This window comes from Balaenoptera physalus (genome assembly GCF_965194825.1).
Source record: "Balaenoptera physalus genome assembly, chromosome: X".
In the NCBI taxonomy this organism is placed as follows: domain Eukaryota; kingdom Metazoa; phylum Chordata; class Mammalia; order Artiodactyla; family Balaenopteridae; genus Balaenoptera; species Balaenoptera physalus.
In genome coordinates, this window is record NC_138903.1 from 40,169,114 (window position 1) to 40,188,005 (window position 18,892).

Here is an 18,892-nt window from a genome sequence, read left to right on the forward strand (position 1 = left end):
CTGGAAGCAATAGGGTAGTCTGTTTTCTCGCCTTTTCCAACTTTCAAGAGGCCACCAGCTTTCCTTGGCTCATGGCCCCCTTCCTCAGTCTTCAAAGCCACAACAGCGTCGGCCTAATCATTCTTCTTCCATATTGACATCTCTGTCTCTCTTCTGCCTTCCTCCTCTTTTAAGGACTCTTGTGATCACATTGGGCCCACCAAGATACTCCAGAATAACCTCTCTGAGATCAGTTGACGAGCAACTTTAACTCCATCTGCAACCTTCATTCTCTTTTGCCATGTAACCTAAGGTATTCACAGGTTTGGGGGATTAGGACATGAATATCTTTGCGGCAGTCGGGGGGCGGGGGGTGGGATTATTCTGCCAGCCCCAGTGCCCTTCATGCTCCAGAGCTACTTGCAGGATCAGGCTAAGGCTAGATTCCAGCTGAACCCACATAGATGGACCTACAGGAAGTTGTGTCCTTATTCAACAGTAAACGATATTTGTCACAGTAACACATAAAACTTCATGGAATTTAATAAACTGTTACTACAAAGATATGAAAAGGAAGGCGTTATAGAGCTAAATCCATACCTATCATAATAGGAAGTACAAGCCAAGTTATTTATCATAATAGGAAGTCCAAGAAATATGGTTGCAGTAAATACCAAGAGAAACAACTAACATAGTTGAAACTTCTGTGGGGAAAAAGCCACTAAACTGAGGAATGGTAGGACAGAGAAGTGCTCCTTTTCTTAGAAGCCTTATTTATAGTCAAATACCATTTGACTTCTTGGACTATATGTATTATTTTGACAAAAACCACTTAAAAAATAAATTCACTGAATAAAGCAGAAAACCCCCCTAAAATAGCAATAACCTATTAATTTTAATTCCTATTCCTGGTTCTAAAAAAACAGTGTTTGCTTCCCATAAAGTAACATGTACTTATTGTAAAGACTTCAGATGACACAAAAATGTTGAAAATCCTATATACCAACCTCACAGAGACAGCCTCTGTGAGCATCTGTGGGCACACTCATGCTCACCTGTATAAAAGTGGGGTCACTTTTTTTTTAAAAAGTGGGGTCATACTTTTTGTAACCTGATTTTATCACTAATATGTGGATCTTTCTAGATCAATTTATATAGCTCTACATTCCTCTTAATAATTGTATAGAATTCTATCATTTGAATATACCATAAAAAGTAATAATAATTTAACAAAAATCAGGAGGCCAGAGGGTAACAGGGAAGAAGTACACTTATTTTCCTCATCTTTAATAACAGGGAGTTAGCAGATATTATCTAAAGCTGGTAACTAAGGACAGAAAAAGCATAATATTTAAAGTAATAAAGGTATCTACTAGAAAAACTAAAAATATATGAGCAATCAAAAAAAAAAAGGGGAAACAGTGGATGTGCACAAAATTCCTTACCTTTCAGAGTGAACAGTGTATATCAATACTATCCAAACTTGGACAATAAAAATAATATAAGTATAAATATATTAAAATATATGTATAAAGAATTTTTCATAATGGTTGTCTCATAAAAGGGGATGAGGGTGGGCACTTGTATCTTTCTGTCATCATAAATGTACCTATTATAAAAAGATATTTATAAGTGAATATAGCTATTTATAAAAGAGTACATAAACTATGACAATTTTTATACAAAATACACATAATATGTATTCATATATATGCAGAAAAAATTCCAAAGGCTATGTATCAAAATATGGACAATCATTATCTCTAGGTACATCACATTATCGACATTCTATATATTCTTTATGCTGATGTATTTTCTATAATAAACATATTTCATTCATATTGCATTTGAAATAAGAAAATGTTAAAAATCATCTTTTTTTGTGAGGGAGATTGGGGAGGGCTCTAAGAATAAAAAATAAAAATCAGTCAAAATGTCCCTACAAATCTTCTAAGCCACAAAATATCTATATTCCACATACTCAAGTTTTAATAAATCTTGCAAACAACCTTTATGCCCTCCAACATAAAAATCCCCATTTTAGACAAAGGCAGGCTATAGGCTCTTCATTCAGGCCAAGCCCCACCAAGTCATTTCTGATGGAGCTTCTGATTCACGGGGCTGCCATACTGAGAAGATTTCCTATAGGTTGACACCAACTCTAGCACAGTAATATGCTTTTCACGTACTCATTCACAACATCAGCTGAATACCTATGGTGAGCGAAGCATTACACAGGGTGTGTCACAAGTTATAGATTAATTAACACCGCACACGACTGCCTCAAGTAGCGTACAACCTCGTGGGGATACGGCACGGACACGAGGCAGAACAAGGGGCACTAACAGAGAGGAGAGCGTATGGAGAGAGCTGATAATATTTCACACTGGTATACAAATATTTTCAAACAAATCAACAAATACTTGGAAATGTATAGGTAAAAAATGAAGTGCTCTTTTTCACTTTTCATTCATGTTTGGACTCTGAAAGTAGTTACCTCTACAACTCATTTGCCACTAAATCATACGCCAGGTTCTCCTATATTAGTATGTAACTTTTCGTATAGGAATATTTAGTCTTTATTTGGGGGCAGACATTTTTGTGCCCCCCACTTTCCCAGTGTATCATACACAGAACAGACACTATAAATATTTCCAAAATGAACAAACTGAGCCAGCTCCTAGAGCTTCCCACAGTAGCCTGCCACACTGCATCAGATGAAAGGTATCACGCAGATATGGCACACAGAAGCACGGCCCAGGTTCTGCCTAACGTTGAATATTTTTCCCTTTTAATTCCACAGTCATGAAAAGCTAGGCAAGGCAGAAACAGAGAAAAGCTCAAAGAAGAAAAATTAAGTATTTATAAGCAAAATCACTTCATATTAAGAAAGTCTGAGTTTTATTTAGCATTTTATCTGAGGTGCTGTGAGTAAAGGAAGAAAATGAAGATCAATCCCACATTCAATTTTAAGGAGTCTTACAAAAATGAAAGCACACAGACTGTAACAATCTTGAAAGTATGAAATAGCTTATGTTTACAATACACAAAAAATACTATAGGGACTTCCTATCAAAAGGAGATAGTCTGAGTATCTGCAAAGTCTTTCCAATCTGAAGATTCCAACACACGCTGTTCTGCTGTTTTTTCCCAATTCCAACGTAGAACTCTGGACAAAACAAACAATACAAAAAGCTTGTCTAGGCCAAGGACCCTCTGAGGGAGTGTGATATCGGCCCTGAGAAACAAGTCAACCGGCCTAGTGTTGGGACCAACATAAAATGCTACCTAAAAAGCTGAAAGCCTCAGCATTTACATCTCAGACTAGATCAAAGAGATGATTCTCTTTAAACTACAATTTCATGATTATATAGAAAATCACTGTTCTTCAGACAATAAATTCATACTATACTACTAAGTATTTTAAGGTGATTTTTACCTCTTTGTAAAGAAAGGGTCAAAATAATAATTAGGATTTTTTAAAATGAAAAACAAGGTTCACTCAAAGTTAATAAAACGAATCAGTGACCCAACTATATGTACCCTCAAAATAATTAATTCTACCCAGGCTGCCAAGATAAACAAATGAATAAAAAAATTAGAAGCTTATATACAAGAAGATATTTTTACAACTACAGACATCAAAAAAAAGAAAAAGAGCTTTAGACATGTATTTCCCTAGAAGAGCATTTCCCTAGAAGAGCATTTACTACAGTTATTACATAGTAAGCAAAGTAAGAACTGCAGGAAAAAACAACATAAAAAATGGTATTAAATTTGTTTAATATCTTTGATAATTCTATTATTTGTAAATCCTTCCATAAAAGGGCATTACAGTTCTTCAGTTTATTGCAAACATATCTTTAAAAATAAGTCAGCCCTACTGTTGAAGCTATAATACAAAGTTTTAAATTATTGGCACTATACTAAAAAGCACAATGGAGAACATCTTATTTAAATAAAATGAGGATGGTACTTCACTGGGGAATACAGCCAACAGATTTTTTTCTCTCTCCATATCTACATCCAACGGTGGTGTTTTATAGGCAAATTTTAAACAAATGCAAGTTTTTAGAAAATAATGAAAGCCATGTTTTGCTCAGGAATACTATTATACACAGCCCATATAGATTGTTTTATAGCAGATACTAATCTCCCAAACTTCAGATGGCAAAATGCTAAGCAGTGAGTTTGGTACTGTCCAGCTAGCTGTTTCTTGTCATCCTGGAGAATCTGTCAATGGGTAATGCTGAGACCATCTTGTCACCACCATCTCTCTTCTCAGAGGTGACTCCACTGTGATAGAACCTTCATATCCTTAAGATGCAAGGCCTAGCAAAAAGCCTCCCACAAATCCACTGGATATCACAATGTTCTGTTTGACAAATTCTGTTGCCTGAAACAAAGTTTAAAGAAAAATACTCTGAATTGTGCTACAACATGGATGAATCTTGAAAACATTACACTAAGTGAAATAAGACAGACAAAAAAAGGACAATGTTGTTATAATTTCCACTTATATGAATAGTCAAATTCATCAAGACAGAAAGTAGAACAGAGGTTACCAAGGGCTGGGGAGAGGGGTTGATTGTGGGAGTTACTGCTTAATGGTTAGAGTTTCTACTTGGGATGATGAAAAAGTTCTGGAAATGGATAGTGGTAATGGTTACACGAAAGTGTGAATGTACTTAATGCCAGTGAATTATGCACTTAAAAAATAGTTAAAATGGTAAATTTTATGTTATGTATATTTTACCACAATAAGAAAAAGAAAAGATATAAATTCTTAAAAATACTCTTAATTATTAAATCCAGAGCTAAGTATCATTTTCAGATGTTTTCCTCAATTCAGTAAATATTCAGCGAAAATTCTTGTATACCTACTATTGCAGGTGCCAACAACCAGGCAAGATGCCAGGGCTGTCCGTTACAAACTGAAGGAGCCTAGAGCCCCCAGCCAGGCCCACTAAACTTCCTGCTTCTGAGATAACAGGCATATGGACAGCAAAATTCTCACAGGTAAAAAGAAATCTCCCTATAGGGCTGGCATAAATGGTCCATTCAGCAAGTTATTAACATAGATGATTTAATAAATTCCCACAGCATGCACAATGATACTTATTAACAGTCAGTTCACTTAGCCAGTAGGAAAAAATGCACAGGATCAAAAAAATAACACCTTGATAAAATGTTTAACCCAAATAAAATCATGAAGAAGCAATCAGACAAAGCCAGACTGTACGATACTCTGCCTAGATGTTTCAAAAATGTGTCATGAAAGACAGAAAAACAAAAACAAAAAAACAGATGAGGGGACCATCTAAGATTAAAGGAGACTTCAGAGACACGACAACCAAATGCAGTATGTAATTCTTAATCGGGGGGAAAAGATGTAAAAGATATTTTGTGGAAAAATTGTAATATGAACTGTATATTAGGAAATATTATTGTATCATGTTAAGTTTGGGGGGATTAATAAGGGTAATGGTAATAGTACAGGAGAATATCTGTACTCTTGGGACATATGAGCTGAAGTATTTAAGAATAAAAAGACATGATGTCAAACAGTTTGGGAAAAAACAAAAAAAAGGGTAAATCTCACACACACACACACACACAACCAGCAAATGTTGTGAAACGTGAACAATTTGATGAATAGGTGAAGGGTATCTGGGTATTCACTGTTTTTGTCTTTCAAGTTTTCAACCGATCCGAAATTTTTCAAAATAAAAGTTGGGGGAAGTAAAAGGACAGAATTAAAATAAAGGCAAAGGAGCATTCAATTCAATTCTAAACAGAATATAAGAAGAAAATAGGCAAAATTCACATAAAAACACGATAAAACTAATATATATTAATAAAATAATATATACATTTTCAAACTATTCCACCTCAAAAAAAAAAATACGTAGTTTTAGTTAACAACTAAAAAGAATAATGAGTGATTTAAATGGTGGCTTGATCCCAAATTTTACTTAACACTCTAGACATGACCAGAAACACCAATTTTTTTTTTTTAAAGAAGATAATCCCTAGTCACATTTTCTACTGAGATTCATTAAAAAAAAAAAGAGCCAAAAATGTACATTGTCTTACTTCTTCTATTATATTGTTGATTTCAGGTGCTGCCTTATTGGCTCGTTTCTTAATCTGTCTTTTTGCTTTGTTTACATCTTTTTCAACTCTCTTCCAGTCGATCTGCACATAGCCACTGTGACTGGCAATCTGCAAAAATTTGATAAAAATGGTTAATTCTAGGGGCTTCCCTGGTGGCGCAGTGGTTGAGAATCTGCCTGCTAATTCAGGGGACACGGGTTCGAGCCCTGGTCTGGGAAGATCCCACATGCCGCGGAGCAACTAGGCCCATGAGCCACAACTACTGAGCCTGTGCATCTGGAGCCTGTGTTCCGTAACAAAAGAGGCCACGATAGTGAGAGGCCCACGCACCGCGATGAAGAGTGGCCCCTGCTTGCCGCAACTAGAGAAAGCCCTCGCACAGAAACGAAGACCCAACACAGCCAAAAAGTAAATAAATAAATAAATAAAATCACATTGTTGTTTCTAAAAAAAAAAAAAAAAAATGGTTAATTCTAAACCAACTAGGTTGCTAATACAGTATATGAACATTTAGATTTCAAGAAATGTATGAAGCTTATGGGTAAGAAATCACAATTTATCCACTAATTTATTCATTAACAGACAGTGAGTGCCTATTCTGTGCCAAGCACTGTTCTAGGTCTCCAAGCTATGGCCAAGAACAAGGGAGACGTAGGTCCCCACCCTCAGAGAGCTTATGGTCCATTAGGGAAAACAGACTTAAGCATAAATAATTACTTAGATGTGATGAACACTATGTTAAGAGAAGTATAGTACTTAATGGGAAAAGATTCCAAAAATTGTATTATAACTATTCTATAATTCTATCATAATTTTTAGAATTTGAGAATTAGCTAAAAAGGCACAGAGACTACTGAGATTATATAGCTAATAAAAAAGTACCTTTAATTAAAGAGATGTTTAGTTATAAGAGATCAGTAGCCAATCAGTTACTAGGTCACTAAAGTAGCTTGATAAAGGCTCTTCACTAACTCTGACTCTTTAGTCAAATTAAGAATACTTTCTGGTAATTGCTTTTGAAAGTGAAATATAAAAGAAAATATGCTCTACACAACCTTCATGCCATAAATCCTTTTAATAAAACTACAGCTAAATGCCTACTAACCCTAAGAAAAACTCTCATATGGTGCTACTGAGACACTGCAAAATCTGAGCAGGAACAACAGTGTGTGTGTTAAGTCAGTAAAGGTAGTCCCTCCGAATAATACAATCAACATATAAAGAATCACATGAGTAGTAAACAATTGAGCCTTGTATACCATTATAAATCACTTCTACCAAGCTTATGCTTTCTTTGTAATCTTTTAATACATCACTTTAAGTATAAACCACACATAAAATACTTGAAAAAATAAAAATATCTGATTTTATATAAATAGGCTGGGAATCTTAGGTTCCATTTTCACTGTGAATGACTCCATAGAAGAATCTATTTATCTGCATTTATCCCTATATTTACTCACCTTCTATCACTTCTAACTCTAGCTTCAGCAAAACAAAGTGGTAATGAAACCAAATGGCAAGTGAAAGCTTTTCCTGGCAATACCTGACATGGCAATTTGGGTCACATACATGGAGGGGATGATGAACTTTAAGGTCCCTCCCATAGACAGCGACTATAAACCCTGGTTAAAACACAAGGGCTCCAGAATTAACAAAAGGAAGCAGATTTTGAAGAGGAGTTGAAACTTGTAGGAAGAGACCAATGTAAGGTAAGTTGCCCATTTTTTTGGCTTCATCCTGAGGACATGATGCAGTTGCAGGGTGGCTAAAAGTTCAATAGAAAACATGCCACCTTTCTGGCCTGAAGAACCAGAGGGCAGAGCCCAGGACAATAACAGCTGCCAGAAAGGACACAGCTAGAGAAAGGGAGCCCCAAATTCTATGTGTAAACTCTACCCAAGTTCTGAACCACACATTCATGGGGCATAACGAAGCACTCTGGCCAAGGCTTAAAAAAAAATAAACTGAGATTTGAGGCACTATCCACCACAGGTGAAATGGAGTCTGCAATTTGAGTCTAACCAAGTTAACTGCCTACTAAAATCAAAACATTAACAAACTTCGGAGGAATAAAACAGAATCCAGATTCTCCACGACGTAACATTCCCAATGCCCAGGGATAAAATACAAAGTTATTTGATATGATAAGCAAGAAAATGTGGCCTAGTCACAAAAGAAAAACAACAGATGCCAACTCTGAGATGACCCAGATATTGAAATTTACAGGACTTTAAAGCAGTACTGTAACTATGCTCAATGAGGTAAAGGAAACTACAGTTGTAATCAATGAAAAGATAAGAAATCTCATCAGAGATACAGAAAATATAAAAAGAACCAAATGAAAATTCTAGAATTGGAAAATACAGTATCTGAAATAAACTCACTGGATAGCCTTAACGGCAGAAGGTAGATGACAGAGAGTCAGTGAACCTGAAGCTAGAGCACTAGAAATTACACAATCTGAAAAAAAAGACTGAAAAACTAGATGAACAAAACCTCAGAACATTATCAAAGAGCCCAACATGCATCAATCAGAGTAATGTTCAGAAGGAGAAGAAAGAATAGGAGAAAATATTTAAAGAAATAATGGCCAAAACCTTCCTGAACATGGTTAAAGACATTAATTTACAGATTCCAGAGCTCAGTGAACTCCAGGTAATGATCTAACACAATTATGAAATAACAATACTCAGATGATGTGGGGGTTGGGGGGGTGGGGCACACAGAAGTTCAATACATCATAGCTAAATTCCCATATTCCGTAACGGGAAGCCAACAGTCAATACCTCAAACTGAAAGATAAAGAAATGTCCAATTCACTTGTTTAGGAAAAAGGAAATAAATACCTTAAGAATCAGCTAATAGTTCAAACTGGTTACCTCAGAGGAGGGAAAAATGGGGAGGTAGCGAGGGAGGCAAAGAACTACCTTAAGGGACTTCCCTGGTGGCGCAGTGGTTAAGAATCCGTCTGCCAATGCAGGGGACACGGGTTTGAGCCCTGGTCCGCGAAGATCCCACATGCTGCGGAGCAACTAAGCCCTGTCTGCGTGCAGCAATGAAGCCCCAATGCAACCAAAAATAAATGAATAAGAACTACCTTAATCTGTAATGAGCATTATACATGTACTTGACCCTCTGAATTATGGGCATGTACAACTCAAAAAAACTAAAAAATAAATTCAAAAGATTTATATACCACTGTCTGTTCTAAGATGGCAGTGTGGTAAATATCTACTGGAAAACACCTGAGTTACTAGAAAAGCTTTAAGTTGTCAGCAAACTAATATTTATCTTTAAATATAAGTAAAGGTAATAAAAATATGGAAGCGAGACTAAATAATAGGTAATTAGCCTAAAAGCCATTTGTTTCTTTTTTCTTCTTTGTTTCCTTCTATTGAGTTTTCAAGGTAAGTCATATTTGTGGGAAAAATTGGTTTGATGCTGACAGGTCTCATGCTCTTCTAATCAGTGACTTCAAACAATATGTGGGCTAGACACGAAGTAGAAGGTGGCAACAGCAAAACGTGGGTTTGAAGGGTACATATCAAGTGGACTGAAACGGACTTCTGAAAAACTGACATGCAGCGTACACTGAAATGTATAATTCTCTCTATCTGTGAACATTTTAGGGAACTCTGCTTTGGTCCAGTACCCTTTACATTGAAATGTATAATTCTATCTGTGAACATTTTAGGGAACTCTGCTTTGGTCCAGTACCCTTTTCCACTAAACAGAAATGACAACTGAGTTTTCAAAATAGCTATAGAATTCAATATCTTGATTCTTGATAACTATATAAATATCTTAATTCTTGGTTCTGTATAAACCGAAGTCAAAAATCAGCTTAAATAAAATTCTCCTTTGTACAAATACTGGCATATTCATCCAAAGGACTAAATTTAGATATGAACCATATTCCTTTTTACCTCTTACCACAAGTAATAAGCAATTACCCCTAATAATACCACCAAGAGAAAAAAAAATATATATATATATATATATATATTTTTTGAACTGCTTAGTAAACAACTTAAAATCTGTGCTTAACACATATGAATCCAGTCCCTTTGTACTTCAGGCAATGACACTGGTTATTACATGATCAATGGCTTAGGTGCTGAAGTCAGATTTTGGTTGCTATGACCATCAATCATTTTTAAAATCTGACAGATTTCTGTATCTTTAAAATTGTTGCTAACATTCATTCCCAGAAATTTTCAATTTTAGGATTTACTATATTTGATCTTCAGGGAATGGTATTTTTGGGAAAATATATGCCAAACAGACATGAATGCCAGATAATATCCTGATAAACATCCTCTAACAGCAAAGCATTTTTGAACCTTATACTTAGAGGAACATGAACAAGACTAAAATTTCAAATCCACTTGTCTCAGAAATAGGATTATGAATGATTTTTTTTAAACCCAATTTTCCACTTTCTATATTACTATGGTTCCCTAGTTTTAAAAAACATGTTAGAAATTGCTAACAGAATTTCCCCCTGGGAAGGAAAACTGGCTAGGAAACAGGAAAGAGACTTCTTGAATTTTATATATTGTGTATGAGTGTGTGAATTTTTTTAAATTTAATTTTATTTATTTTTTTATACAGCAGGCTCTTGAGAGTATGTGTGAATTTTAAATATATGTTTTAAATGGCCAGCATGAACAGGTTATGCTATTGATGAAATGTTTATTTTTCTAGGGAGATGCTTCAAGGAAAATTTAGGTAAATAATAACAAAAAATGAGATACCTCAAATTTTAACAGTTGTGTTTTTAATAGCTGGGATCAAACTATGCTTAAAAAACCTCAGAAGTATTTAAATAGATGCTTTTCATGACACATGCCAGCTTTCAAAACTCATTTTAGTTTTTCCATAAACTGATGCCTAAAAGAGAAATTCCATCTTCTATTAAAATAGACAGGAGTGAAATGGCTAAACTCGACTTTCTCAGTTCCTAAGGGCTACATATGTAAGCAGAGGCAAGGACCGAAAGCTCTGACATACCTGAAGGAGAAGAAAGCCACCACCTACTGCAGTTGCTGCAAGTTTTCCAACTTTCTGGAACAAAAATCCTGCACACCTTTAATGGAAGAAATGACAAAGGATGAGAACAATCAATGATGTACTAAACTCTCTCCCTTCTACTTTTCATTGCTTTCCTAATAAAATCTTAATGTCTTCCCAGTTCTTTTGATCATGTCCCTTACCCGCTCAGAAACCCACAATGTGTCCCGTCAGTTATATAGACTGGTCAAAAGTGCATAATCTAAATTGCCTGAGATGTGCTTCAAAATAAGGGATGGAGAGAAGAAGAGGGGAATTTACAGGAAAAAGACTGGCTACTGAAACTGAATGTTGAGTACTCAGGGGTTCATTATACTCTTCCTTCTACACTTGTATTAAGTTGAAATTCCTCATAATAAAAGTGCTTAGTTTTGTTTTGTTTTTTTTAATACACTCAAGATGTTCCACACACCTGGCCGACTCTCACTCTGCCCAAACCTTCTGCTCCAACCCAATCAGTTTCCAAATATGTCACCACTGTTGCTCAAGCTATTAACCTCCCTGTTTCTAGGGGTTTCTACCTAGCTCTACCTATCTAAAACTTTCCTACCCTTTAAGGTCCAGCTGGAGTTCCACCTTCACGACTATACTTCAGCCCACATTTCTCATGGCTTCCTTATCTATTTCTATCTCTATATTAAATCTGTTTTGTCTCATCTATCCTGTAAGGATGTCAACCCATACTTCTTTTTTGATTCTCTCCTTCAGTGAGCTCATTATTCCCTTAAGTATTCCAGACCCAGTGTGCAAAAGAATCTCAGATTTCCAACTCCAGCCTTCTGTACTGGGTTGAACAGTGTCACCCCCGAAATCCATGTCCTTCCTAGAACCTCAGAATGTGACCTTATTTGGAATAAGGTCATTGTAGATGTAGTTAGTTCAGATGAGGCTATACTGGAGTCGGGTGGGCCCCAAATCCAATATGTCATAGAGACACACAGAGGGAAGACAGCCATGTGATGACAGAGGCAGAACTGGAGTGATATGTCTACAGGTCAAGGAATGCCAGGGATTGCTGGCAACCACCAGAAGATAGGAGAGAAGCATGGAACAAATTCTCCCTGAGCCTCCAGGAAGGAACCGACCCTGTTGACACCTTTCAAATTTCTAGCCTCCAGACCTGTGAGAGAATAAGTTTCTCTCATTTTAAGCTACCTAGTTGTGGTACTTTGTTACAACAGCCTTAGGAAACTAATACACCTTCATAAATGGAAAATATACATTTCCAATTAAATGATGAGCTTCTCTTGCCACCCAGAACAAAATATTCAAAATGTCCCAAAGCAAACATCATCTTTCCAACCAAACCAGCTGTTGCTAAGGTCCCAATTTGTAAGTGACTGCACCATTCTCTAGGCTTGTTACCTCATGCTCATCTCAGGCTGCCTTCTTCATTGCCTTTGGGGTCCAACTGACGGCCAATTCTATATACTCGAGTATCGCCAAAACATCATTTGATTGTCTTCTTTCCATCCTCAAGGGTATCACTACCTTGCTTCCAGACCACACTAAGGACACTCTAGCTAATCTTCACACCTCCCATCTCGCCTAGCAGCCACCCATCCTGCCATCAGTTTTAATTTCTTATTATGATCAAGAACCTATAGTTACCTACAGCTAAACATAATCTCCTCAGCTTCCCATTCATGTCCTGAATTGGTCTGAATTATTAACTGGTTAAGTTAACATCTATTAACCATTCCTCCTTAATGTATGCCACAACAGTACATCAGTTTCATACCCTAAGAAAATTGCAAAAATTTATTACACTGAATCTGAAGTCATTGCAACAAATCACCTGTATAATATTAGAGCCCTATTACACAGCTCCTGGACTGACACCTGGCTACAGTTCAAACATATGTGTCCCTCAGTAGGGGAGACAGCAACAAAGACTCAGAAAAGGGGGCAGAGGAGGCAAGCGGCAGCCAGGTCTTAACAGTATCCTGGAGAATGTGCTCCACAAGCATGTCTATCCTTTGCTTGATGGCATGAGCCACTAAAATGAGTCTACTAACTTCCCCTCTTCTGTCTCTAGGCTTTCCAAGCAAACTTCTGCCAATTATTGGGCTTCTCACCAAGCTTAGCCTACAAGGAGAAAACACACAACAATTTAATTCTATTGCTCAATTATTTTTTAGTCTCTTTTAAGGTGGGGCTTTAGGCCTTGACTCACATTAACCCATCACCCATGGCACCAAATTGTGAGCTTATTTAAGCAGAAGGCCAGGCCCTGAATTGTGGGCATCAAGGTACCACCGGCCTGTGAAAAATCATCTGAAAAACCAGGGCTCTGACCAGGCATCTAACTGCAGGCTTTTTTCATAAGCAGCACTAATAAGTACACATCATGAATAAATACTGCACCTCTTTGTCACAGTATCTTCACAGTGAGTGTTTCTACCATAAAATGGCATTTATTTAAAAAAAGGCATAAAAGAGTGCACCATTGTTCCCAGGTGCAAGTAAAACACAAGTCAAAAAAATCATTTTATACTCACTGAGTTTACATATGTAAATATTTAAATCAATGTAGGATGAATTTAACTTAGAATCTAAGAAATAAATGATTACTCACAAGTTAAGCACGTACACTAACTTCAGAAATTCTCTAGGGTCATGAACATTTTCAAAATAAAGAGTCAAACTTGTTTCTGACCCTTGTTATTTGGCTAATCTTTTAGTCTAAGAATAACAGAATTACATCTGCAGTAGCAATTATATAATCATGTGATCTGAAATGTTAACTGGTTAGGTTAATGCTTATTAACCTCTCCCCCTTAATGTACTCCACAGTATTATTACTGAGTAAGCAATCAGTCCTTTAATTCCAACCAAGACCCAATCTACAACTCTTCTTCAAAGTATTGTCATAATCCAAATTAGAATCATCTGTATCATAATCAGTACTTTTTACTGAGAATTTTACACTGCTCTCCACAGGGCTGATAATCCTGGAGACCAGTTTTTTACTGTGGGAATTCTCCCAGGGTTTTCCGGTTGTTAGCACTGAACAAGTAAAAATTATTTACATATAATTAACTCTTCTATATTTTTCCCTCCTTACCCACTGTCACTGAATCAGATTCACTGTATCTGTGAAATCTGAGATGGGCGAAAATATACAAAGAATCAAAGGAAGGGTGAGGAGGGAAGAGTGGAGGGTGGAGGAGGATATCACCGAAACCCAACAGTCTCTGAGTGTTGATTACACTAATCATACCACAGAGAAAAGCCTCAAGGTCCAGCTCTTCTGGGATTAACAGTGTAAAGCCACCGACTGAGCACGTAATTGGCCCAGATTCAGAAGGGCAGCAGTCAGGCTCCCAATGAAATTTAACAAAAAAAAAAAGATGTTTTTCTCACCAGCCACTCACTCCACCCATTACAATCTGGGTGGCTACTGAGTATTTTTCTACCATAGGTCCGGAACTGTGGCCAAACACTCGATTCCACCAGTGGTGTCTTCTTGCATACTCAGTTAAATCCAACACTTCGTAAGAGTCATCATCGCTTTCATATTCTTCAAAGCAAAAAATGAAAGCAACAAATTTACAGTCAACCGAAAGTTAAAAATGCCCTGTACATTTTCATCTGTTACGACTCATTGTTACATTTGGCATACAGCTAAAAACGCCCAGATGGAAACAAAGTTTCGTAAACCCAATCCCTGAGACGAGGGCCTTGAGAGTAAAGGGCCATGCATCTCCTTTCCAAAGGCCCAGAGACAGGCCTGGGTGCCGGGGCAACGTCAGTTACGCAGCAGAGGGGTCACCCCCGCACCCCAAATCTCAGTAGGGATAGGTCAGAGTTTCACAGCAGGGTCTCCCCCCAATCTCAGCGGGTCAGTTCAGAGTTTCACAGCATGAAAGGTCACCCCCAAATCTCAGGTTCAGGGTCAGTGCAGGGTCCGTTTTCATCAGTGGGAGAAAGAAGTGGGGGGTCCTCCACTGACGGAACCGGTTAGAGGCCCGACAAGAAGAAATAATTTCAAAACCAAGACTTAAAAAAAAAAACAACCAAAAAACGTTAGAAGACGGACAGGAACGGCCGGAGGTGAAGGTAAGGCAGGAGGTGGGGCTGTGTTGAGGGCGAGGGTCCGAGAGGGGAGAGCGAGTCTAGTCCGAAGTGGGTGCTCAAAGGGTTGCCTCAAGCAAACAGAGCCCCCAGGAACCCTGGGACAGAGGAAGGAAGACGCACCCCCGAGCCAAGGTCGAGAGCTGTGAGCCGTCTCTAAGATACTACTTCGGGCCCCGGCCGCTCACCTTGGGGAGGGGCGTTCCGGGTCGCCATGATACCGCCGGCGGCCAGTATTGAAGGTGGTCCCAACCCGCCCGCCTCTCCCCGCTACTTTAAGAACCGCTCTAGGCCCAGGTGGAAGTCTATGGTCTCTTTTTTTCCTCCTCCTCCTCCTTTTCCTCCAGGCGCGTAGTCCTGTCCCCGCCCCCTCCTCTAAGCGGAGGGCCTTCCGCGCAAGCGCAGGGCACAGGGGCGCGGGGAAGGGGAGAGGGGAGAGACAGGCTGGATACCAGCCCGCGAGGGTTTATGGGAATTGTAGTCCGTTGCCCTCCGCAAGCCTGGTTTCCCACCCCTCCCCCTCTAGAATTTCCAGAACCTGAATTTTGGTTATTTTGTTTTAAAGAGCCTCAGGGCTGGAGGGGAGGGGGCGTCACATGGTGGTTAAATTGAAAACCCGCTTGCTATTTGTAACACTATACCAGAAAGAGGCTTTTAAAAAGAGATAAGAGAAACCCTGTTTCAAACCACACTTTTCAAGCAGTCCAGGGCTCAACTAACGGATGGAAAATTTTTCTAACACGCTGCAGCTGGGAACTGGAACGTTTTCATCCTCTCCTTCTCCACGCGTTTCCTGCCAGGAACCCGAGGAGGAAGAGGGAGGCCTAAGAACTGACCTGACACGAGTTATTCAAGAGCACGTAATTTTTAAGCATCATTTTTATTATTTAAATCAGACAGGAACAAGGGCAAGTTCTTTACCCAGAAGCCCCACGAGATTCTGTTGAATGAAAAACCGTGTTGATTGCCAAGCAGCTAACTCAGGTTCACGTAAACCAACCCCCAAACTTGTTTTGAACTTGCATTGCACCCGCATTTGCTGTACAATTAAAACAGCCCTATCAGTATTCCTATTCCGAGAATATGGAGATGAAGAAAAAACAAGAAATGCTGGTAGAGGTTGTATTATTTAAAATACTGACTTACATAATTGCACTTGGCTTTTCAAGTCCTGGTGCTCTAAATGCAAGGGTTGATTCAAGTTCCTCACCCTGTGCCCCCCCAAAATACAATTCTAAGACTGGCTGGAGATGCTAGTCTTCAATTTGTGTAAGATTACACGTTTCGGAAACAAAATAACTTTAAGGGACATAACTTCAGAGATCTTAACTGAAATATTTTTTCCAAGAGTTAACAGGTTTGAGTTCTTACACTCTTTCCTCCCCATTGCCTACCCACCCCTAATGAGGTGCTAACGAATAAGAGAAACAGCAAATGATGGGCCACTGAAAGAGAAAAAAGGAGAAAAGAGAAATGAAAAATACAAACTGAAAGAGCAAAATTACAAATTGGAAGAGGGTTGACTGGGCCAATGACATCCAAATGACACTTTCATATACTTCTAGCAATATCTGCCAACTACAAAAAGAAGCCACTTTCCTGTCATGGAAATGGTATTTAGAATCAAACGATTATGGAGAAATGGGGAGAAAATAGAAACAAAACAGTGCTCTTAAGATGCCAAAGAATAGACCTTTATATCCAAAATGCATCCAAAACCTGTCCAAAAATGAATTAAAAGGCAGTCATTTCTCTAAAGGACTTAAGGGCTGAGAAGGAACTTCTTAATGCTCTTCCCTTTTTTCTTGCGGTGATATGCCCTTGCCATTACCTCAAGGAAGTTGGTTGTATAATATACTTTTCTAGTGTGAGTTTTCTTCTTTCCCAGTATCGAAAAAGCTGTCATTTTGTTGGCTCAATGACGAGTGGTTTAATGTGTAAATTGTGTACACAGGCTTTAAAAGGTGCTTTGATCCTCCTGATGGGTTCAAGGTGGGTGACTTTTTTTTTAATTCCCACTTTGAATAGTGGGGTTTTTTTTGTTTTTTGTTTTCTGTTTTTTTCAGTCAGCAGTAATAAACATTTTCATTGTGAACACTGATCTTAACACTGGTACCAACTGTACCAAAACATAATTCATGTAGCCTCCAGCTTTTCAATGGGTAGTGTTCCAAAAGTTTATGAGTAACTTATTTGAAATAGAAAACATTTTCTGTTTACTCCATAATGAAACTGTAATGAAACTATTCCTTCCTGATCTCCACTTTTCCTCATTGTCTTTGGAAACCTCATTTGTTAAAAACAATTTAGTCAGAATTGAGAAAACAAAAAGCAGACAAACAAACAGGAGAACAATTCAGTCCCTGGGCAATGTAACCTCCGCCATTGGCTGCCACTAATCCCAACACAATGGAGCCCACTCACCCCACATTTGCACACTTAAAATGCTATAAGTGACCTTTCAAAGCACTGAGGTAATCAATTGCTGATGAGAAAAGTGTGGCAAAGTTGATGCTGCATGAACTAGCTTGTTGGAGTATAAACAGGTAGAAGGTTTAGTAATGTGTATCCACAATTTTAAAGATGCCACTTCAATAATCCCACTAAAGATCAGTGCCGAAAACTATTTAAAGAGTTCTTATGCATAAAGATACTCATTGCAGGGTTGTTGTTTTGTTTTGTTTTGTTTTTCATAATGAAAAGGAAGAGAAACAATAGGGAAAATGGAAAGTATCCAACAGTAGATGAATAGTTATGGTAATTATGGAATGTTATGTTTAAAAAGACTGTAACAACAGGAAAGTGCTTAAATGAAAAAATTGTTTACCAAATTGTATTTACAGTTTTATTGCAAGTGATTTATTCAATTTCTGCTAAAAAAAAGCATTAAGACTTGATAAACTGGAATGGATTATGTTGCAGACTTGATTCTAGCCTGCTGGCTGTTGTTGAACACAAGTTCATGTGCCCAACACACAGTGAGGCCAAACAAACCAAAACATCAGAGTCTGGAGCAGAGAAAGGTTTATCGCAGGGCCAAGCAAGGAGAACAGGTGGCTTGTGCTCTAAAACCCCAAACTCCCCAGTGGTCTTAGGGGAGAAGTTTTTATAGGCAAAAGTTACCTGAAGTTACCATCCTCCACCTGGGTGGGGGCGTTAGTTCCTGCAGAACTCAAAGGTATTGTTATGTATATTCCTTGAGGAGGAACCAGGACCCTGCCCCAAGTCTGCACTATTGTTTCTTGACCACTCCTCCCTTATTTCTACATCCCCTTCCTTCGTTAATTAGCCAACTGTTTGAATCTGCCCTTTGGAACTCAGGGAAGGTCAAGGAGGCTGAATGAAGCCTATTTCCTACAAACAAGAAATGGGGGACATGGAAAGGATTTGTACCAGGGAGGGCCCCACAGGATCCTGCTTGGTTTCAGAACTAAATGGTTTATAAGGTATTGTTACTGAACCAAACTTGGGTCTACTCACCTGCACACAGTAAAGCCAATCAACTGACACCAGGTTGTGGTTGTAACAGGGAAGAACAAAATCTGACTCCGTGTTGGATCTGTTTCTTTTACTTTGACCTTTGCTTTCCATTGCTTTTGTTCTATCTATAGCTATTGGCATATGTAATGGCCTGCCTCGAGAA

General features: G+C 38.1%; 1 protein-coding gene across 2 annotated transcripts; it reads right to left on the bottom strand.

Annotated features, from left to right (window-relative positions):
- Nucleotides 1-2,853: 2,853 nt before the first annotated feature.
- FUNDC1 (FUN14 domain containing 1) lies at nt 2,854-15,643 on the bottom strand. 2 transcript variants are annotated; one of them, XM_082446694.1, is made up of 5 exons: nt 15,438-15,633; nt 14,539-14,695; nt 11,113-11,188; nt 6,076-6,204; nt 2,854-4,375 (listed from the first exon to the last, which is right to left on the bottom strand). In XM_082446694.1, the coding sequence occupies exons 1-5, from the start codon at nt 15,463-15,465 to the stop codon at nt 4,298-4,300; spliced, it is 468 nt and encodes a 155-aa protein (XP_082302820.1). In that variant the 5' UTR covers nt 15,466-15,633; the 3' UTR covers nt 2,854-4,297. The 2 variants fall into 2 exon arrangements, with proteins under 2 accessions (XP_082302820.1, XP_082302821.1); XM_082446695.1 differs by lacking the exon at nt 6,076-6,204 and having other exon boundaries at nt 15,438-15,643.
- Nucleotides 15,644-18,892: the final 3,249 nt, after the last annotated feature.